We start from the raw sequence: 23,911 nt of genomic DNA, 5'->3' as shown, positions 1-23,911 counted from the left end.
AGTAAGTAAATCGAAAGACCAATCGTGAAATGCTGCAAGCCAAATACAAAAAAAAGTGATTTCTCCATCGAATAGTGACAGATGATGAAAAATGGATATATTTTGAGAATCCTAAGCTTCGTAAATCATGGATGAATCCAACCAACCATCGACATTCGGTGCAAGACAAAATCACTTTGGAAAGAAGATAATTCTCTGTGTTTAGAGAGATGAGAAGAGTGTCATCCGTTATGAGCTGCTAAAATCTGATGGCTACCAACAGCATTACGTGAAAAACGACCGGAATTCGGATAAAGGCAAAACAAAGTCATATTTTTCCATGATAATGTTCCGTCAAACACAGCAAAACGGGTCTGGGAAAGGATCGAGGTGATCATTTGGGAAATATTAGGGCATGCGGTTATTCTCCGTCTGATTATCACCTATTTGCAACACAGGAACACGCTCTCGCGGACCAATGCTTCAGTTCGTATGAAAATGTATGAAAATGGCTTGCTGACTGGTTCGCTTCAAAAGCAGAACTGTTTTTTTTTTTTTTTTTTTTTTTTTTTTGGCGTGGCATTCATGTGTCGGAGAGGTTTGAGAACATAAACAGTAGTGGAGATAGTTTTGGATAAAAAATTGTTTATCTGTTTCAAACTCAATACGTGTGATTATTGGAACCAAATTCCGGTTTCATACTTGTGCACCTGGTATAGCGGCACATCATTCAAGTGTAGAGCGTCATTTTTCCAAAAGACTTGCACACTTTATATGGTATTTCAAACAATCGTATCCATTAAGTTACAATAAAGAATAATCACACTTTTACAACGGCTTTTCCCAAGTTTTCTCCCCTCAGCATGCCGATGAACGCTCGTGGGATGTTCTGGAAGCCGTCCGTGACGGTCTCCCGGTACTTGAGCTTTCCCTCCCTGATCCACTGCGCCATCTCCGTGAAGGCCTGGTCCCAGCGACCCCACCATCGACTGACCATGAAGCCCTCCATCCTAAGCTCCCTGCCAATCATGTGCATGTGGATGGCGGGCATCGTGGGGAGCTTGGACTCGTTGTAGTTGGAGATGAATCCACACAGGGAGATGCGACCGCCCTTCCTCATGTTGCTGATCACTACGTCGAACTGCTCCCCTCCCACGTTGTCGAAGAAGACGTCGACACCTCTAGGAGCCACCTCCTTCAAGGCCTTGTCCAAGTTTGCCGTCTTGTAGTTGATGGCGTGGTCGAAACCTAGTTCTTCCTTCAGCCACTTAACCTGTGAACATAGGAAAAGAGATTGCACGTGTTACTTACTAGCTACATAGCTATTCTGAAGTACTCTGGGGTTTTAGAGGATGACTGTATGAAATTTACGAGGAACACGGTAAAATTTCACGTATCGGTGGGCACAGCACCTCGCCAAGTTTTTAACTCACGTTGTATGCGCTCAATAAAGGATCCTTTTGTGACGCGGCGAACATCAAAACGTGTGTGCAGTTTATTCGAGGTGCTGTTGCAGGCCAACGACACCGGTTCTCCTGTTACCTGGGTTGCCAATATGCGGGAGCGAACTAATTCGCTGTGACAATACAAGGAGGACGATTTGTCTAGTTGAACATGTAACACATCAGCCTCAGTAGCAAGTAGAAACCAAACTTTATCCAGGTTTCATCTAAAAGAATTTGGCCTTCTTCAGAAGCGAGTGACACTAAACTACTGCATGTCATTCGCTTCTGTAGACGGCCAAATTATTTGAGCAGAAACCTGGGTAAAGTGTGGTTTCTATTTGAAACTGAGGCTGACGTGTCAATGTTCAGTTATCACAGTTGCTCACAGGGCTGCAAAATGTTAAAAATTCTTAAATTTGTCTAGTTTTTCCTACACGCATTTCCACTAGAGAAGCGCCACGTAACTACTTCAAAGCCCGTATTACGAGTCAAGATTTGGTGAGAAGCTCTATCAACCCATATGTCATTTTCCACAATACTTCAGAATTTCCACCTAGTTATCTTGTGAACTTATAAACAACTTCATATAGGGAAAATCAGATACATCAATGTCCTTTTTCTTTCAGAAAAGAAAGCAGCTTTAATGTATGTGTAAATATACTGTATTCGAACATTATAATGCACCTCGAAGAAAACGATTTATTGACACACAGTCAGCACCGATTCAGAAAATATCGTTCTTGTGAAATATAACTAGCTCTTTACATTCATGAAGTAATAAGTGCTATCGACAGGGGATGTCAAATTGATTCCAGAAGGCTTCCTCACAAGCGTCTTCTAACCAAACTGCGTGCCTTCGGAGTATCGCCTCAGTTGTGCGACTGGATTCGTGATTTCCTGTCAGAAAGATCGCAGTTCGTAGTAATAGACGGAAAGTCACCGAGTAAAACAGAAGTAATATCCGGCGTTCCCCAAGGAAGTATTGTAGGCCATCTGTTGTTCCTGATCTATATTAACTACATAGGAGACAATCTGAGTAGCCGTCTAAGATTGTTTAGAGATTATGCTGTCATTTACTGTCTTCTAAAGTCATCAGATGATCAAAACGACTTGAAAAATGAATTAGATAAGATATCTGTATGGTGCGAAAAGTTGCAATTGACCCTGAATAAGGAGAATTGTGAAGTTATTCACATGATTACTAAAAGAAATCAGCTAAATTTCGATTACGCGGTAAGTCACACAAATCTTAAGGCTGTAAATTCAACTAAATACTTAGGGATTATAATGGCAAATAACCTAAACTGGAACGATTACATAGATAATATTGTGGGTAGAGCAAATCGAAGACTACGATTCATTGGCAGAACACTTAGAAGATGCAACAGATCTATTAAAGAGATTGCTTACACCACGCTTGTCCGCCCCATTCTGGAGTATTGCTGTGCGGTGTGGGATCGGCATGAGATGGGACTGACGGATGACGTCGAAAAAGTACAAAGAAGGTCAGCTCGTTTTGTATTATCGCGAAATAGGGGAGATAGTGTCTCGGGCATGATACGTGAATTGGAGTTGCTATCATTAAAACAAAGGCGTTTTTCGTTGCGACAGGATCTTCTCATGAAATTTCACTCACCAGTTTTCGCCTCCGATTTCGGAAACATCCTGTTGGCTCCCACCTGCATAGGGAGAAATGATCATTACGATAAAATAAATCAGGGCTCGCACAGAAAAATTTAAGTGCTCGTTTTTCCCGCGTGCCGTTCGAGAGTGGAACGGTAGCGAGACAGCATGAAGGTGGTTCATTGAACCCTCTGCCAGGCACTTTATTGTGAATAGCAGAGTAATCACGTAGATGTAGATGTAGAAATACATTAGCACATTACTTTCTATCAGTCAACCGATATGTGGTATGTCAGAAATAATATACTCAAAGCAAAGGGGCCTGGTGGGGTGGTGGTAGGGGGGGGGGGGAGGACGCGCCATCGAGGAATTATCAGAATGGAATGGAAATCAGTAGATCTGATGTACATGCACATACAAACAAATGATTACGGTTTCAGCAAAGCTCAATGATTTAGTCAAGAAAAGGAGCTTCACAAATTGAGCAAGTCAATAACACGTTGGTCTACCTCTGCTTCTAAAATTCTGTGCAACTGGCGCATTAGATAGTAAAAATCTCGAGATGGTTGTAGGTCCCTGCCATTAACGCTCCGAATATTCTCAATTGTGCAGATATTCGGCAAATGTAGGGTTTGCCAAGCTCGAAAGACAAGTAGAAACTGTAGCCGTGCGCAGGCGGTCATTATCTTGCTGTAAGGTAAGCCCAGGTTGGCTTGTCATTTACGACAGCAAAACAGAGCGTAGAATGTCGTCGACGTACTGCTGTGCTCCAAGGTTGCCGCGGATGACCACGAAAGGGGTGCTGCTATAAAACGAAATGGTGGTCCGGACCAACACACCTGGCTGCCGACTTGTAAGGTGGGCGACAGTTACGTTACTAACCCACCGCTGTCTGGAGAGTCTCCACACACGTCTTTCCTCGTCGTCGATGCTGACATGGAAGTGGGACTCATTACAGAATACAATTCTAATCCAGTCACAGAAATTCCAAGCCTAAGACATATTTGCAGAGGTCCTGGAGGGTGATAGGAAACCAGAATGACTGTCGCCAGCTGTACCTCTAAACGAGCAGTGATGTTCTGAGACTCCACTTCTTTTCGTATCAGGGCCTCTGGTTGTCATCTGCGACACCATTACACCAAAGAAGTACACCTACAGTTTTGTATATCCTGTACTGTTGTAAAGCGATCGTCGGTTTAAATTTCAGCTAGATAATGCCCTGCCAGGTCAAGGCGAGAGTCTGTACTGCTTGTCTTTGAGCCTGCCAAACGCTACCATCACCAGCAAGGTCGCTGGATCCATCCCCAACTAAAAACGTATGGAGCATTGTGGGCAGGGCCCTCCATCCAGCTCCGGATTTTGACGATAGAACGTTCCAATTGAACATAATTTGGCACGATATCGCTAAGGAGGACATCCAACAACTCTGTCAATCAGTGCCAAGCCAAATAAGTGCTGGTGTAAGGGCCAGATTTATACCAACGAACTGTCTTGTTCCATTTTTGAAAACGTGTGCATGTTACCGTTATTTCATAGGCAACTGCTGCTAGTCTTCTACTAGTGATGAGTGTGGTGGTCAGACCTGGGCCGTCAGAACCTTAAGTAAACCTGCCCTTACATTCCCCTGCAGTCCACCATCAGGCCCTGACTGACAGTTCGACATGCCGTCCAAACAGAAACGCGCCATGAGGCGAATAAACTTGTGTCAGGTGCTGATAATGCTGACTTCATGCAATCTCTGTGTTCGTGACGCAGTTCACGACCCTTATATGCATACCTGTTAGCCATATCTGAATTTCAACGTTTCTCCTTTTCTGTTACTCTATAGATTAGGAAGTTTAGCTCATCTCGTGATTGCGCAATGCGATTAAAATCTGTGGGACCAATTACGTTTGAGGAGCTTTAGACGAGAATATTTGTGTGAATGGGACGGGGAGGAGACAGAGATGAGAGAAAAAACAATAAAGCCATTGACATTCGTTATTTGTGGCGAAGCTGACACAGATTTAATTGGCATTAGGTTATGGTCCTAGACATCTTTCTGTACCTACCGTTTCGCCTCCTTCTGCGAATCTCATCCTCAGAGACCATCAACATCTAGCCGGTTAATTTTCAGATGTTAACTTGTGTAGGTAGCTGCAACTTTCCATCACCTGACAGTGCGAACCTGAGACCATGAACACCTAGCCAATTAATTATCAAACGTTAACTTGTGTAAATCACTGCAACTTTCCACCACCCGACAGTGCGAGTTTGCTTTCCTTTGCGTTATTGCATGACGTGACAACTCGGTCTTTGTTACCAATAAACAGTGTCAATTTTGGGTAGTTCATTGAGTTTATGTTTGATAACTGACTTCGTCTTCGCAGTCTCTGACGATGTTTCGTGTTTAAGGGTACACCTTGGAAGATGGCCTAATTTCCATAGAAATGATTTCACTAAGGACAGACGAAGAGGAAGGCAGTGACTGAATGAAATATCTGACAGTGAAAAGGAGTTGATATTCGTTGGACGTGAGCCATCGTGATGCTAGGAGAATGAGTGGAGGAACAAGAATTAGGACAGAAGGACTGAGAAGCAGCGAAGGAATAGGTGGAATGGATGAGCACGCGTAATGTGATTACCTTTAGGTCAGAGCCCGCTATTCCGATGACCTTGCAGCCCTTGATGCGGGCTATCTGCCCCACTATGGAGCCCACAGCACCTGCTGCGCCATTCACGACCACCGTCTCCCCCGGCTTGGGATGGCAGATGTCAAGCAGTCCGAAGTAGGCGGTGGCTCCCGGCATTCCCAGCACCCCCAGCGAGAGCGACAGTGGCAGGTCACCGATGTCAGGCACCAGCATTGGCGGCAGGATGTCGTCAGCCGCCGGCTTTGGGTCCACCACCGTGCGGTCGCGGCAGCCCCAGTAACCGACCACGTGACGTCCCACTGGGTAGTCCAATGACCGGCTCTCTAAGATGCGCGCTACCTGCAATATAGTGCAAACGTTAACACATGTAGCAGTCTGTTTTATTGGTCTTGGCAGGATTAGGGCCTTCAGGCAACCTTTTACACTTAACTAGGTATTCTGGACATTTTACAAGACATTCATTACGATGTTGCGATCCTCTTTTCAAAAAGTTCAAAAACTGTGTACAGAACACTAAACTTCACGTCATTTCAATTGTTATGGTTTGTCTTGGGTCAAACTTAGCTATAAGCCCAAAATAAAAATTAAAGAAAAGAGATGGGGAAATGAATTTACTAGCTGAAAGGCGTCCATCACAAAAGTCTCCTACATCAATTACCTTTACACTAGCTATACAGGAGTTGGAAAAGAAAATATATTAACACTGTGAGAAATGTATGCTTGAATATATACACTACTGGCCATTCAAATTGCTACACCACGAAGATGACGTGCTACAGATGCAAAGTTTAACCGACAGGAAGAAGATGCCATGATATGCAAATTATTAGCTTTTCAGAGCATTCACACAGGGTTGGATTGGATTGTTTGGGGGAAGAGACCAAACAGCGAGGTCATCGGTCTCATCGGATTAGAGAAGAACAGGGAAGGAAGTCGGCCGTGCCCTTTCAAAGGAACCGTCCCGGAATTTTCCTGGAGCGATTTAGGGACATCACGGAAAACCTAAATCAGGATGACCGGACGCGGGACTGAACCGTCGTCCTCCGGAATGCGAGTCCAGTGTGCTAGCCACTGCGCCACCTCGCTCGGTCACACAGCGTTGGCGCCAGTGGCGACACCTACAACATGCTGACATGAGGAAAGTTTTCAACCGATTGCTTACACACAAAGAGCAGTCGACCGGCGTTGCCTGGTGAAACGTTGTTGTGATGCCTCGTGTAAGGAGGAGAAGTGCGTACCATCACGTTTCCGACTTTGATAAAGGTCGGATTGTAACCTATCGCGATTGCGGTTTATCGTATCGCGACACTGCTGCTCGCGTTGGTCGAGATCCAATGATTGTTAGCAGAATATGGAATCGGTGGGTTCAGGAGGGTAAAACGGAACGCCGTGCTGGATCCCAACGGCCTCGTATCGCTAGCAGTCGAGATGACAGGCGACTTATCTGCATGGTTGTAACGGATCGTGCAGCCAGGTCTCGATCCCTGAGTCAGCAGATGGGGACGTTTGCAAGACAACAACCATCTGCACGAACAGTTTGACGACGTTTGCAGCAGTATGGACTATCAGCTCGGAGACCATGGCTGTGGTTACCCTTGACGCTGCATCACAGACAGGAGCGCCTGCGATGGTGTACTCAACGACGAACCTGGGTGCACGAATGGCAAAACGTCATTTTTTCTGATGAATCCAGGTTCTCTTTACAGCATCATGATGCTCGCATCCGTGTTTGGCGACATCGCGGTGAACGCTCATTAGAATCGTGTATTCATCGTCGCCATACTGGCGTATCACCCGGCGTGAAGGTATGGCGTGCCATTGGTTACACGTCTTGGTCACCTCTTGTTTGCATTGACGGCACTTTGAACAGTGGACGTAACGTTTCAGATGTGTTACGACCCGTGGCTCTTCCTTTCATTCGATCCCTGCGAAACCCTACATTTCAGCAGGATAATGCACGATCACATGTTGCAAGTCTTGTATGGGCCTTTCTGGATACAGAAAATGTTCGACTGCTGCCCTGGCCAGCACATTCTCCATATCTCTTACCAATTGAAAGCGTCTGGTCAATGGTGGCCGTGCAACTCGGTCGTCACAATACGCCAGTCACTACTCTTGATGAACTGTGGTATCGTGTTGAAGCTGCAGCTGTACCTGTACACGCCATCCAAGCTCTGTTTGACTCAATGTCCAGGCGAATCAAGGCCGTTATTAGGGCCAGAGGTGGTTGTTCTGGGTACTGATTTCTCAGGATCTACGCACCCAAATTGCGTGAAAATATAATCAGATGTCAGTTCTAGTATAATATATTTGTCCAATGAATACCCGTTTATCATCTGCATTTCTTCTTGGTGTAGAAATTTGAATGGCCAGTAGTGTATGTAGATTGCATCCTGACCTGTTGTATGTGATCTCGGACAGCACCTGTGCAATGTTGTGAGTACGTTGGTAGTATCATATGGCGGAGCACTCAGTCTTTATATTATATTTGTTCTAGACTGACGTTTTTGTATACAGGGGTTGGACAAAAAGTGGAAACACTGCAGACGATAACCAAGCCTGCAACTTATGTTGTATTTGAAGACGACGAGGAGGAGATTACTGTTTAATGTCCCGCCGGCGATGAGGTCATTAAAGACGGAGCAGAAGCTCGGGTCAGGGAAGGTTAGAGAAGGAAATCAGCTGCGCCACTTCAAGGCAAACATCCCGGGATGTGCCTGAAGCGATTTAGAGAAATGACGGAAAACCTAAATGAGGGCGGCCGGACCCAGGTTTAAACCGTCGTCCTACCAAATGTGCTTCCAGTGTGCTAAGCACTGCGGCACTTCGCCCGTTTGTTGTATTTTACCATAAAAGGAACCTGCACAATGTCCGGAGCTTAAGAGTTTCATGGACCACGACCTTACATCCCGGAAGGTTTACCAGAAGATGTGTCCTCAAAAAGTTTCAAATGTAAATAGTGGTAAGATAAGTGTTCCGCGCAACAACGAGTGCATTAGGTCAGAGCTGAGCGATTTCGAACATAGAAAAATTGTTGGTGCTCGAATGGTAGGTACTCCTATAAAAAAGGTAGCCGAAATGTTTGGTATTTCAACAGACATCGTATAGAAGATATGTAAGCCTAGGTAAGTCAAAACAAGGACGAAAGTGTGTGTTGTGTGATAGTCACAAACGGTGAGAGGAGGATTGTGACGAAAATTATAAGAAGACGACAGCTACAGAACCGAATGTTATACTCGCAAAACCTGTCAGCACCTAAACACAAAGAAGGGAGCTCTATAATAAGAAAACTGTATAGCGAGTTGAAAATCCAAAACCGTTCACGGTGATACAGATGCTCATAAAAGTACAGCGTTGTATTAAAGCCGTAAAGCGTGTTCTGTGCATCAATGGAAGAAAGTCATTTTTTGCTTCCCAGGAATGAAACATTTCAGCCAAACCACGGTATTCAATGATCCCCATGACTACTCAACAAACTCGCATTACTCACTAGGGTTGTACGATGTTTATGCTGATCATGTCGATCTCATGCTACACTGTTTCTTCCCAAATGATCACGCTGTGATCCAAGACGACGTGGCCCATTTTGACCCAGTCCATTCCGCCCAGGAATAGTTTTGTGAGCTCGAAAATGAGCTGCCGCATCTTCCCTGGTACCACAGTCATCAAATCTGAATATTATTGAACCATTGTGGTCTCCTATGAAGAGAAGGGTCGCTATCCACCGCCATCATCGCCACAAGATTTTGTCGCAATTTGGAGAAAGAAAGGTAATAGATTTCTCTGCGAACCGTACAGAAACTATTTTTATCCATTCTACAACGAATGAAAGTTGTTTTCAGTGTCAACGGGTTTCCTATATCGTATTAGTCGTCGTAACGTGTTGCGTTTACCGTATTGCCAGATTTTTGTTGGTCTCCTGTGAAACGCAGCCGAGATGCAAAAATACTTAATGCATGGATTGCATCTACAAGCAATGCTACAGTACTTGGCTGCAAAGCGAAAGTACACTGACACGCCAATGAAACTGATAAAGGCATGAGTATTCAAATACAGAGATATGTAAATAGGCAGAATACGGCGATGTGGTCGGCAAGGCCTATATAAGACAACGAGTGTCTGGCGCAGTTGTTAGATCGGTTACTGCTCCTACAGTAGCAGGTTATCAAGACTGAGGTGAGTTTGAACGTCGTGTTATAGTCGGCTCACGAGCGATTCGACACAGCATCTCCGAAGTGGCGATGAGGTAGGAACTTTCCCGTATGACCATTTCACGAGTGTATCGTCAGTATCAGGAATCCGGGAAAACATCAAATCTCCGACATCGCTGCTGCCGGAGAAAAATCCTGCAACAACGGGACCAACGATAACTAAAGAGAATCGATCAACGTGACAGAAGGGCGACACTTCCACAAATTGCTGTAGATTTCAGTGCTGGGCCGTCAACAAGTCTCAGCGTGCGACACATTCAGCGAAACATCATCGATATAGACTTCCGAATCCGAAGGCCAACTCTTGTATCATTGATAACTGCACGACACAATACTTTACGCCCCTCATCGGCCCGTCAACACCGACATTGGAGTGTTGATGAAAGGAAACGTATTACCTCGTTGGACGAGTCTCATTCCAAATTGTATCGAGTGGATGGACAATTATGTGTATGAAGACAACCTCATGAATCCATGGACCCTGCATGTCAGCAGGGGAGTGTTCAAGGTGGTGGAGGCTCTGTAATGGTGTGGGGCGTTTGCAATTGGAGTGAGATGGGATCCCTGATACGTCTAGATACAGGTGACACATACGGAAACATCCTGTCTGATCACCTGCATCCATTCATGTCCATTGAGGACTCCGACGGACTTGGGAAATTCCAGCAGGACAGTGCGTCACCCCACACGTTCAGAATTGCTGCTGAATGGCTCCAGAAACACTCTTCCCAGTTTAAACTTTTCCGCTGAGCACCTAACACACCAGACATGAACAATATTCAGCATATCTTGGATGCCTTGGAATGTGGTGTTCTCCATCACCTCGTGCTCTTGCGGATTTATGGACAGCACTGCAAGATTCACTGTGACAGTTCCCTCCAGAACTACTTCAGACGTTAGTCGAGTCCATGCTACGTCGTGTTGCGGCACTTCATCACGCTCGCGGGGGGACCTACTCGATGTTTGGCAAGTGTACCAGTTTATTTGGATCTTCAGCGAATATTGGCAAAATCTTGTACGCTGTGTCTTCTAATATTGTAGCTCGGTAATCACTACATGTATTTCGTTTATCTTTCTTAAAGACTGATATAAATTCTGCAACTGTCCACAGTTTCGTGATTTATCATCTTCTCCAACACTTATTGTATGAATGAAGAACTGTAAGGTTCAAAAACAGTCCACCCCCGCCCCATATTCAAGTAACTCTGCGTTTATGCCGTAAGGTCTCGTTGTCTTCCGGCTTTTTGTTTCACTCAAGGCCTCGTTTAGCAAACCTTGATCAAAAATAAGTTGCAAGTTGTGAGGCCAAAAGGTGACCGTCCTACCACATGTCTAGCATGGCTGCGGGGTGGCATCCCGTGCGAAAGACTTCAATCTTTACTTTTATTCTTCTAAGAAAGCAGCCGGACGAATTATAATAGAAAGGAAAACATACTCTTACAAATAAATTTCTAAAAAGAAAAAATTGAGTCACCCCTAGTGCAAATGTCGTTCGAGCTGCCACGCGGTATCTCGTTACGGGAAACGGAGAACCCGGGAAATCAATGCGGATGCGTGGGAAAAGCGAGAAAACCACAACGGAATAACATGCAATAATTACTTCACCAGGGGATGTTTTCTAACTACAAATAAATGAAGATTTTACTGCAAAATATTCAGTCCTTGTTTTCCATTCATTTCCACTGACGTGTCCAAAATTTGCGCCAAACCACGAGTATTGCAGTTATTCCACACAGAGGTCTTTACGGTGGGCAACCGCAACTGTATGTGTCATTTTTTAGAACACGAAGAAACGGCTACAGTTATTGAACAAGTGTTATCTAATTGCTTACGGCTGCTTTTGGAATAATGTAACTCCAACTTCTGGATATACAGTAACGATGGAAACAATACATTACAGTTCTGGATAAGCAGGTATTCAACAAATGAAAATGTAACAAAAAACTGATGACTGGGAATCACTCACATAAAGCTTAAAAAAACTGAGGTTGTCTTCCACCCTATGCTCTTTGTGGGACAAGAGTTCCGAGTCCTACTTTATACACATATCACATAAAGATTTGTATCGCATCGGTTCCGAGAGTTCCGGAACCTCTACAGAAAATGGAACAGAGATCAACATAAACATCATTTCCACACTTTTTATTGCCCATTAAAACTACATATTGCACTTTGTACCACAATACAGCGAGAGATTCAGAGGTCGTGGTCCAGCTTGCTGTACACACCGGTACCTCTAATACCGAGTAGCACGCTCTCTTGCATTGATGCATGCCTGTATTTGTCGTGGCATACTATTCACAAGTTCATCAAGACACTGTTGGTCCACATTTACCCACTTCTCAACAGCAATTCGGCGTGGATACCTCACAGTGGTTGATGGGTCACGTCGTCCATAAACAGCCATTTCAATCTATTCCTGGCATGTTCGATGGGCTGGAGAACATACTGGCCACTCTACTCGAGCGATGTCGTTATCCTGATGGAAGTCATTCACAAGATGTGCACGATGGGAGCGCGAACTATCGTCCATGAAGAGGAATGAGTTGCCAATTTGCTGCCGATATGGTTGCACTATCGGTCGGAGGATAGCATTCACGTATCGTAAAGCCGTTACGGCGCCTTCCATGACCACCAGCGGCGTACATCGGCCCCATATAATGCCACTACAAAACAGTAGGGAAACTCCACCTTGCTCTACTCGTTGTACAGTGTGTCTAAGGCGTTCAGCCTGACCAGGTTGCCCCAAAACAAGACTCCGACGATTGTCTGGTTGAAGGGATATGCGACACTCATCGGTGAAGAGAATGCGATACCAATCTTGAGCAGTCCATTTGGCCCATCTGCACCGCGCTGCATGATGTGGTTGCAAAGATGGACTTCGCCATGGACGTCAGAGTGGAGTTGCGCATTATGCAGCCTATTGCGCACAGTTAGAGTCGTAACACGACGTCCTGTGGCTGCACGCAAAGCATTATTCAACGTGGTGGCGTTGCTGTCAGGGTTCTTCTGAGCCATAATCCGTAGGTAGCTGTTATCCACTGCAGTAGTAGCCCTTGCTCGGAATGAGAGAGTAATGTCATCGACAGTTCCTGTCCCTCTGTATCTCTTCCATGTCTGAACAACATCACTTTGGTTCACTCCGAGACGCCTGGACACTTCTCTTGAGAGCCCTTCCTGGTATAAAGTAACAATGCGGACGCGATCGAACTGCGGTGTTGACCATATAGGCATGATTGAATACAGACAACGCGAACCGTGTACCTCGTTTAGGGTGGAATGACTGGAACTGATCTGCTGTCGGACCCCTCCGTCTAATAAGCGCTGTTCATGCATGGTTGTTCACATATTTGGCGGGTTTAATGACATCTCCGAACAGTCAAAGGGACTGTATCTGTGATACAACATCCATAGTCAACGTATATCTTCAGGAGTTCTGGGAACCGGTGTGATGTATAACATTTTTTGATGTACTTGTTAAATAGGGAAATAAAGAACTTACAAAAATAGAAAAAAAATCTGTTACAAAAGCGCTATCCTCATAATCGCGGAACACATAAGATTACGGCCCATAGAATATTCGAAAGACAGTTGCACAGGATCCCGACACAACAACTTTTTTGTTTGTCTGGCTGTACCAACAGTAAAACAGTAAAGTCTCCACTCTCGCTCCCGCGAAACTATTGATGAACGTACAGATTTGTACCCAAAAATATTCTAGCTAATTACGAAATACTTTAGGTTGCCACTTAAATATGTTTCTTTAATGTTTACTCAGTGTAGTAGCGTTTCCTCTTTTAAAGGTAACTTTGTTAACTGCTGTGATTTTTTTTATATATAACTGGTTAATGTTGTAGTCACATGCCTTTGCATTTTATGTTTGGATGTACAAGTTCTCTTCCTCTCCGGCTTTTAGAGCATCCGCAATTTCTTGTTTGCTTCTCCCTCTCGCGGTTTTAATAACAATAGCTGCATACAACAAGGTTGTTTGAGTCATACGTGGCTAGCGATCAAACTGGTCTCTCATCGTAACCATTCGCGGCTTTTCCTGTTGGTGTCGCCAGACGATCAAGACGGTGGTTATGTCGGGAACCTATGCAAGTGTCTTTCTCGTATTGTGTGCTCTATTTCCTCTTTTGAATATTTCTTAGGTGTTTCACGGTTCCTCTGATAGTGGTTCAGCAACGCATTTTTGCTTTTCCTTTGGTAATTTATTAAATAGGTTCCCTATGTATAAACTGAGGTTTGTAACTTTTGTTTCACTGTTAACATAGGGTGGAAGACAACCTCAATTCTTTTACGCTTTATGTAATTCCCGGTCATCAATTTGCTGTTCCATTTTCATTTTTTGAATAACTCTTTATCCACAACTGTTATATATTGTTTCCATCGTTATAGCTCTAACACACTCTTTTTACAAGGTTCCAGCTAAAGATGTTCGATTAACATACTTGCAGGTTGTAAGTCTGTCGTTAGTTCAATGAAGTGCTTGGAGTGTATACTTATCTTTCTGGTTTCGACGACTTTGCTCCAGCACTGTAGTGTTGATTGGGGTGCATAATATTAATTTCTTCACTACAGAAATCCCGTGAGTCAACGTGAAAAGCTGGTGATTTTAAACAATTTACACCACCACATAGTTTGCATTTTGTGTTAATGTTTATATTGTTCCAGATCTTTCGTAGAATGAAAGCTCAAAGAAACTGACTTTACAGGTCAGGTACTCGAACTAACTGGAAACAACTGCCACTCTAATGCCACAACCCCGAGGTCTTGGGCTCTCCGCTTTCACAGTTTCTTAACAATATAAGTTCTTTGAAACTATTGTTCAACAAAGTCACATTAACTGAGTTACAAGTGAACAGCCCAGATACAAAAGCTGCTAAATGCATTTTTGTCGATTATAAGTTGAGCACATTGCTGCAGAGATTTTTTCTGCGCCTACATGATGGAACAGGTTTCAGGGTTAAAAACTCCACGCAAAACATTCAAAATGGCTGTAGAAAATACCGTTCGGTTGAAAAAGCCACAAACTGCACGTTGTCTTCGGATGCAAAGCCGACTAAATGTCCGTTGTTGTTGTTGTGGTCTTCAGTCCTGAGACTGGTTTGATGCAGCTCTCCATGCTACTCTATCCTGTGCAAGCTTCTTCATCTCCCAGTACCTACTGCAACCTACATCCTTCTGAATCTACTTAGTGTATTGATCTCTTGGTCTCCCTCTACGATTTTTACCCTCCACGCTGCCCTCCAATGCTAAATTTGTGATCCCTTGATGCCTCAAAACATGTCCTACCAACCGATCCCTTCTTCTAGTCAAGTTGTGCCACAAACTCCTCTTCTCCCCAATCCTATTCAATACCTCCTCATTAGTTACGTGATCTACCCACCTTATCTTCAGCATTCTTCTGTAGCACCACATTTCAAAAGCTTCTATTCTCTTCTTGTCCAAACTGGTTATTGTCCATGTTTCACTTCCATACATGGCTACACTCCATACAAATACTTTCAGAAACGACTTCCTCACACTTAAATCTATACTCGATGTTAACAAATTTCTCTTCTTCAGAAACGATTTCCTTGCCATTGCCAGTCTACGTTTTATATCCTCTCTACTTCGACCATCATCAGTTCTTTTGCTCCCCAAATAGCAAAACTCGTTCACTACTTTAAGTGTCTCATTTCCTAATCTAATCCCCTCAGCATCACCCGACTTAATTTCACTACATTCCATTATCCTCGTTTTGCTTTTGTTGATGTTCATCTTATATCCTCCTTTCAAGACACTGTCCATTCCGTTCAACTGCTCTTCCAAGTCCTTTGCTGTCTCTGACAGAATTACAATATCATCGGCGAACCTCAAAGTTTTTACTTCTTCTCCATGAATTTTAATACCTACTCCGAATTTTTCTTTTGTTTCCTTTACTGCTTGCTCAATATACAGATTGAATAACATCGGGGAGAGGCTACAACCCTGTGTCACTCCATTCCCAACCACTGCTTCCCTTTCATGCCCCTCGACTCTTATAACTGCAATCTGGTTTCTGTACAAATTGTAAATAGCCTTTCGCTCCTTGTATTTTACCCCTGCCACCTTCAGAACTTGAAAGAGAGTATTCCAGTTAACGTTGTCAAAAGCTTCTCTAAGTCTGCAAATGCTAGAAACGTAGGTTTTTGTCTTTTCTTAATCTTTCTTCTCAGATAAGTCGTAAGGTTAGTATTGCCTCACGTCTTGTAACATTTCTACGGAATCCAAACTGATCTTCCCCGAGGTCCGCTTCTACCAGTTTTTCCATTCGTCTGTAAAGAATTCGCGTTAATATTTTGCAGCTGTGACTTATTAAACTGATAGTTCGGTAATTTTCACATCTGTCAGCACCTGCTTTCTTTGGGATTGGAACTATTATATTCTTCTTGAAGTCTGTGGGTATTTCGCCTGTCTCATACATCTTGCTCACCAGATGGTAGAGTTTTCTCATGACTGGCTCTCCCAAGGCCATCAGTAGTACTAATGGAATGTTGTCTACTCCCGGGGTCTTGTTTCGACTCAGGTCTTTCAGTGCTCTGTCAAACTCTTCACGCAGTATCTTATCTCCCATTTCATCTTCATCTACATGCTCTTCCATTTCCATAATATTGTCCTCAAGTACATCGCCCTTGTATAAACCCTCTATATACTCCTTCCACCTTTCTGCCTTCCCTTCTTTGCTTAGAACTGGGCTGCCATCTGAGCTCTTGATATTCATTCAAGTGATTCTCTTCTCTCCAAAGGTCTCTTTAATTTTCCTGTAGGCAGTATCTATCTTACCCCTAGTGAGACAAGCCTCTACATGCTTACATTTGTCCTCTAGCCATCCCTGCTTAGCCATTTTGCACTTCCTGTCGATCTCATTTTTGAGACGTTTGTATTCCTTTTTGCCTGCTTCATTTACTGCATTTTTATATTTTCTCCTTTCATCAATTAATTTCAATATTTCTTCTGTTACCCAAGGATTTCTATTAGCCCTCGTCTTTTTACCTACTTGATCGTCTGCTACCTTCACTACTTCATCCCTCAGAGCTACCCATTCGTCTTCTACTGTATTTCTTTCCCCCATTCCTGTCAATTGTTCCCTTATGCTCTCCCTGAAACTCTCTACAACCTCTGGTTCTTTCAGTTTATCCAGATCCCATCTCCTTAAATTCCCACCTTTTTGCAGTTTCTTCAGTTTCAATCTGCAGTTCATAACCAATAGATTGTGGTCAGAATCCACATCTGCCCCTGGAAATGTCTTACAATTTAAAACCTGGTTCCTAAATCTCTGTCTTACCATTATATAATCTATCTGATACCTTTTAGTATCTCCAGGATTCTTCCAGGTATACAACCTTCTTTTATGATTCTTGAACCAAGTGTTAGCTATGATTAAGATTTGCTCTGTGCAAAATTCTACAAGGCGGCTTCCTCTTTCATTTCTTCCCCCCAATCCATATTCACCTACTATGTTTCCTTCTCTCCCTTTTCCTACTGACGAATTCCAGTCACCCATGACTATTAAATTTTCGTCTCCCTTCACTACCTGAATAATTTCTTTTATCTCGTCATACATTTCATCAATTTCTTCATCATCTGTAGAGCTAGTTGGCATATAAACTTGTACTACTGTAGTAGGCATGGGCTTTGTGTCTATCTTGGCCACAATAATGCGTTCACTATGCTGTTTGTAGTAGCTAACCCGCACTCCTACTGCCCCTCTTCAGGAACCACATGTTTGTCTGGCCTCTCAACAGATACCCCTCCGTTGTGGTTGCACCTACGGTACGGCCATCTGTATCGCCGAGGCACGCAAGCCTCCCCACCAACGGCAAGGTCCATGGTTCATGGGGGGACTAAATGTCCAACATTTGGAAAATCCGTCATGTTCAGCAGACATGGCATTCGCCGTGCCATGTCCGGGTGCAAAGCACGCCAACTGACATCAGACTTACCGATCTAGACATTCAAAGCTAACTTCCAGTTTGTTACATTTGAAGGGATATTTTTATTATTCAGATTTAGGTTGCCTGCGCTGTAGCGAATGCATACATAACAATAAAGCTCCCGCTGCCGATGAATTGCTGAAATATACGCCGGTAAACGCATTTCAGCAGAGGAAACAGCACAACATCCATCACAGCTGGTGCAGAACTTTCAAAGGCCAAGCTCGGAGACGTCAAAAATCTTTTGGAGCTCCACTTTGGTGGAGACTGGGCGACCAATGACAAAGTCAAATTCTACGCCGAAGTGTCAGATGAGCAGGGAGGCCTTCTAGGGACTCTCCTGCCAATGCCAACCTTCAGAACGAGGAAGAAGCCGGAAGAGATTTTGATTTGATGGACAGTGTTGAGGTCGATGCCACTTAAAAGCAATTTTCATCCAATTTCCATTTTTAGATTTTTTGTCACTGTTTTTACTAAGATGCAATTTTCCACCAATTTCATTTTTTTGTAAAATTTTGTCGAAATCTTACTAAGATGCAATTTGGAGCTTGTTTTATTTTCTACAATATCATGTGATGTCAAAAGCACTATGATGTATTTTTTTAAAGAAAACCTATTGTTGGAAATTAATTATTGTTCTCTTTTTAACGTTAAATAAGTCAGTTTTTCCTGGTAAAGTAATGTCACATTCGTACTTTTATATAATTTGTATAATTTTCAGACTGTTCTTTGTAATAAAATGCATTCTGTTTATATCACCAACTAACGTCGTAACCTAATGTTTGTTTCGTAATTGATTCGTTACATTTGCAAAGACTGCAAACTGAATAAATTGTGTGCAGAAACCGCTAAGTCAGAATTTCACCTAAGATTTTAACATATAACATATAATTGCAGATTTCAGCCATTAATACCGCGGAATTAACTAATTTTTACTTATTTTTAGAAAGGAAATGAGATTTTGACTTTAATATTTTTGATGCGACTGGTTTTTCGCCATTACCTCAATTTCGCTTACCAAGCAGTAAGCGGCTTACGCATCTGGGCTAATGAATTAAAATCGGTTGTTTCATAAGAAATTACAGTTGCAGTTTTGAAGTAATAGATGACTCATTAAAACAAATGTGATTTCTAAAATTGCTTTTAAAATTAACATGGAAATTCTGCTTGAGAAATGTGACTCCCAATACTTGACAAAAAATAATTAATTTCCATTAATTACTGTAGGAATTTTCATGCCAAATTATTTTTGGAATACTGTGCATGATGTGGACATAGCTTTTATATTCAAATTTTACATAATAATCTAGTTTTGACCAAATTATCGAAATAATAGTTCGCTTATGACAAAAAAGCTCTACAATTGATAATTACAGAATTAATAACAATGCATCTGATTTGCGTCTTTATAGGAACTAATCTCTTGAGAATGAATATAATTATCAGTCCACCAGCTGGCCAGAAATGTACCCAAAATATTAATTTTCACGTTTTGTGAAATAATTATATTTTGATAATTTTCCTTTTATTGTTTGAAGTGAGTTTAACAGTAACATTTATACATGATTATTGTTTGATAGTTACACAAATGGTATAGTTAATTTTTCAGTAAACTTGTCCTATCACACATTGTATGCGAGAGTATGGGATTATATTATTCGGAAACTAGTCGTAAACAATGAAGTATTATTGGTTCTATAGCTGTTGCCTTGGTCCTCATTTTGTAAAAACTGAAGTTATAGCTTATCAAAACAGAACAATTCGTTGTACAAGTTGCAGTGCGTGAAATATTATTGAAATGTTATATTGCTTTTGTTCCTCAGTAGTCAATAATTTCATTTACAAAATGATCTGACGGGCGCTTGTGCTCATCCCTAACATATAATGAGGTAAGGGGAGTTGGCGCTACAAATGGTTCAACTGGCTCTAAGCACTATGGGACTTACCATTTGAAATCATCAGACCCCCTGGCACTACAGACTAACGCTGTATATTACTTTGAAGCCGGCGCCGAAATCTTTGGTGTGCCAAAATCTTAGCAGACTTACGTTTATGATTGCTTCTCGTTCTTAATTTCTGTCGTGTGCAGGCAATATTTGTTGTAAATAGAGAATATTATAGTGGTCATGTGAGTAACACAATCTCAGGAGGACATCTTCAGGTGTTTTTCTGGTCTCAAATTCAAATTTGATGCAATAATACGACGCATTTAGCTTAATTACAGTTACTTTTCTGTTCTTGTAAGTTTCTAATAACCAATATGTGAATAATATTATGTGAAAAGACTGCTTTCCTAATGCAGTATTATGCTTAATACAGACTGACGAAACTGATGTTGAATCTGCATCCTCTTCCCGAAAATGCAACGAACATTATCGTATTGTGCTATGTTTGCCAAACTTCCCTTCTCACAGCGTTCACCCAGACGCCTTTTCGAGTTGGACTGATAGGAAATCTAAAGTGAAATGACAGAAATAAAAACCACAACAGTAAAAATAGAAAGGATAATGAAAATTCATGTACATGAAAGAATATACTAATATCAGAAGGAAAGATGCTGCTCACCCTATAATGGAGATGCTGAGTCGCAGATAGTCACAACAAAAAGACTTTCACAATTATAGCTTTCGGCCGTTAAAGCCTTCGTCAACAATAGACAGACATATGAGCACACACACAAACACACACACACACACACACACACAACTGTGGTCTCAGGCAAGTGAAACCAAATTGCGAGCAACAGCACCAGCGCATGATGGGAGTGGCGACTGGATGGGGGTGTGGAGGACGCTGGAGCGGGTAGAGGGAGAGGTAGTATGATGTGGGTGGAGGGCATTGAAGTGCTGGAGGTTAGACAGAGGGCAGGGAAGAGGTGGGGGGCGGGGGGGCGGTCGAGTTAGCGGAAAAGCAGAGAAATAAAAAGATTGGGTGTTTCGGTGGAATGACCGCTATGTAGTACTGGAATAGGATCAAGGAAGGGGCTGGATGGGTAAGGACAGCGACTAATGAAGGTTGAGGCCAGGAGGGTTATGGGAACGTAGATGTATTGCAGGGAAAGTTTCCAGCTGCACAATTCAGAGAAGTTCGTGCTGATGTGAAGTATTCTTAACACTGCTGCTCGCAGTGTGGTTTCAGTTGCCTAAGACTACAGTAATTTTTGTGAGTTGCATTTGCGTGTGTGTGCGTGTGTGTATGTGTGTGTGTGTGTGTGTGTGTGTGTGCGTATGTCTGTGTATTATTGGCGAAGGCCTTAACGGCCGAAAGCTGTAATTGTGAGAGTCTTTTCGTTGAGCATATCTGCGACTCAGCATCTCCGCTATATGGTGAGTAGCAACTTCCCTTCTGGTAAGATTGTTATATTCCATCCTGGATTTTCAATTGTTTAAAACAATATATTGCTTGAACAGGTCCACTTACGAGTGAAATGTGTTTCCTTTACACTTTGGACTACAATCAGAGTGGGTACTATAGCCATAAATGAGGCAAAGTGGTATTTTTAATCAAAACACTTGCATCAGAAGCTAATGTTTGGCAAACTACAGTGGTGAACGTCGGCTTCAACTTTGTGACGTCATGAAAATTCCCCTTAATACACTGCCATAAGGCCCACAACATTTTCAGTCTGCGGTTTTAAGTTCGTTGCGGAAAGCTACGATGGCATTATACATTTTTTGGTTCAACTGCTTAATAGAGCTACAGTGCGGAACGTTGTTGTTGGAATGAGATGCTAATCTAGAGTCCTAGTTAAGACTTTTATGCTGTTAACATAATTTTTCCCAGGAGAAATCAAGATATGCAACTTAATGTGGTTGTTATTCAGAGACTAATTATAATAACAGACTTACATTTTTGATGAACTTCAGTACTCGGAACTTTACATAAATTACCTTTACATAAATTAATCCTCCTTTAAAGAAAAGAGCCCACCACAACGCAGTGAAACATAATTAATGGAGAAATAACTCTATTTCCGAAAATGCAAACATTACTGTGATACGTAATCGAGAAACTTCACAACACTTTCAAATGAAAATAAAATGTTCTTAAAAAATTGTTAACACATTTTTTTTACACTGTCACCGAACTTAAATAAGACACAATATATACAATTATCCATTGCACAAGGTCAGATGTGTTCAAACAAACAAAATTTTTATAACTCTGTGATGTTTACGTTGACAGTAACAAGCATTTAAAATTCCATATTATAGAGTTAAAACGTACAAGCTCTGAGGTTGACACGTTGTGGGTGGTGGTGGTAGTTGTTAGTGTTTAACGTCCCGTCGACAACGAGGTCATTAGAGATGGAGCGCAAGCTCGGGGTAGGGAAGGACTGGGAAAGAAATCGGCCGTGCCCTTTCAAAGGAACCAACCCGGCATTTGCCTGAAACGATTTAGGGAAATCACGGAAAACCTAAATCAGGATGGCCGGAGACGGGATTGAACCGTCGTCCTCCCGAATGACACGTTGTGGGTAATAGCAGACTTTGTAGAGGAAATACCACACACTTGACATAGTTTTTGAATTGTCACTCTCTGCCTTACGTCATCATTTTATTTCGGGCGTATAAGCGACGTCAGCACAGAAACTATGGTGGCAGCTGGAACTAACGACGGTAAACAACATTTGTGCACTCTATCAGTCCTTATGAGTAGGCACTGTTAAGTAATTGACGTGTGACCATCGCGTGCCAATGTTGTTGTGTCAAAAACTGCAACGGAACAAGAGTTCTAAATCAAGTATTGAAGACATTTTCCAGAATGTTTTGATGAGAGAAAAGTGTCAGCAGCTCATGTCCCACTCACCTTGACTCCCGAGCAAAAGCAACGAGTGGACGTCTACCGCAAGCCGATTGAAATGCAAAACGCGGACAATTCTTTTCTGGAAAAAAATCATGATGTGGACGAAACTTCCTGTTATCAACCTACCAGAAAACGACCAAGTGCAGAAATTCACAAACAGGGTTAACGCTTTGACGTCATAACAGACACTGAAGCCAATGTGACCCGTCAGTTAATCATCACAAAGAGGGAACTACCCTCGTAGTTTCACTTGGTTGTATTAACGTTCTGTGCGTTACACTAAAGTGAGTTGGGGGGAGGGGTATGCAGAATAACCAAGGCATTGAAACCGCCATGTTAAGTTTCCAACATTTTTTATTAATCCACAATTGAAACTTTTTGAGCTTATCGTGTGTTCTGAGGCAGTTCTTCGTTGGGGAATAAAGTGTTCCTCTTACAGAAGAGAATAAAAATCAAATCGTAGTTTAATAAGTTTTAGCAGTGCACCCTACGATAATACTAGTGGTACCCGATGTAATTAAGTATGTAGTTCATATGTTTTATGGAGGTTTGTCTTTTCGGAAATCGTTTTATACTGTTAAAACATTATCACTGTGTTTTCTCATATATATTTTGCACTGGACGTGATGCACATACCTGCGCCCCAACCATGGTGCTGCCAATCTTGTGCTTATGAGTGCTGGACCGCTGAAACGGGTCCACGCTGATGTATTCGGCTTCACACAATATCTGGCCATTCTGAAGCGCTGGAAGCTCTTCGGTCTCGATCTTGAAGTCGGTGATTTCTGGCTCTCCCTTGAACAGGCTCGCGATGACGATCTTCCGCGCCTTTGGCATTGTTCTCGGTTTATGGCCGTAAGCTTGGTTTTCTAAGGAAGCCAACTGTTTGCTGGAAAAGACGCAGTGTTGCGTCTGTTGATGCAGCGACTTTGCACCTAGTAGCTCTCTGAGCCTTATCACTTTTTATTCTGGTGTCTTCTGTGATACGGCGAAGAGATAATGTTCCTAGCTGCAGATAAGTGCATAGTCACAAACAAACACTCGCGCAGAGTACGCCAGCCACGTCACCTCCGTACAGAAAAGCCATTCGGCAGTTTTATCATTCAAAATAAGCTAGTATTCTGTCTGTCGTTCGCTGTATTTATTTCAAATTTCTGATCAAGAGAAGTCTATTAGTATCAAAGGTAGGCCTCAATTTGAGAAAGAAACTTCTGATAACGTACGTTTGCAGCACTGCACCGTATGGCAGTGAAAAA

At 42.6% G+C, this 23,911-nt stretch overlaps 1 protein-coding gene across 1 annotated transcript; it reads right to left on the bottom strand.

Annotated features, from left to right (window-relative positions):
- Positions 1-604: 604 nt before the first annotated feature.
- LOC126243018 (prostaglandin reductase 1-like) lies at positions 605-23,589 on the bottom strand. Its single transcript, XM_049948132.1, has 3 exons — positions 23,292-23,589; positions 5,672-6,019; positions 605-1,252 (listed from the first exon to the last, which is right to left on the bottom strand). Exons 1-3 carry the CDS (start codon positions 23,490-23,492, stop codon positions 800-802), a joined length of 1,002 nt encoding a protein of 333 aa, XP_049804089.1. The 5' UTR covers positions 23,493-23,589; the 3' UTR covers positions 605-799.
- Between the last annotated feature and the right edge of the window lie 322 nt (positions 23,590-23,911).

The sequence above is a fragment of the Schistocerca nitens genome, chromosome 1 (assembly GCF_023898315.1).
Source record: "Schistocerca nitens isolate TAMUIC-IGC-003100 chromosome 1, iqSchNite1.1, whole genome shotgun sequence".
Lineage (NCBI taxonomy): Eukaryota > Metazoa > Arthropoda > Insecta > Orthoptera > Acrididae > Schistocerca > Schistocerca nitens.
This window is presented reverse-complemented; position numbering and strand designations above follow the sequence as displayed.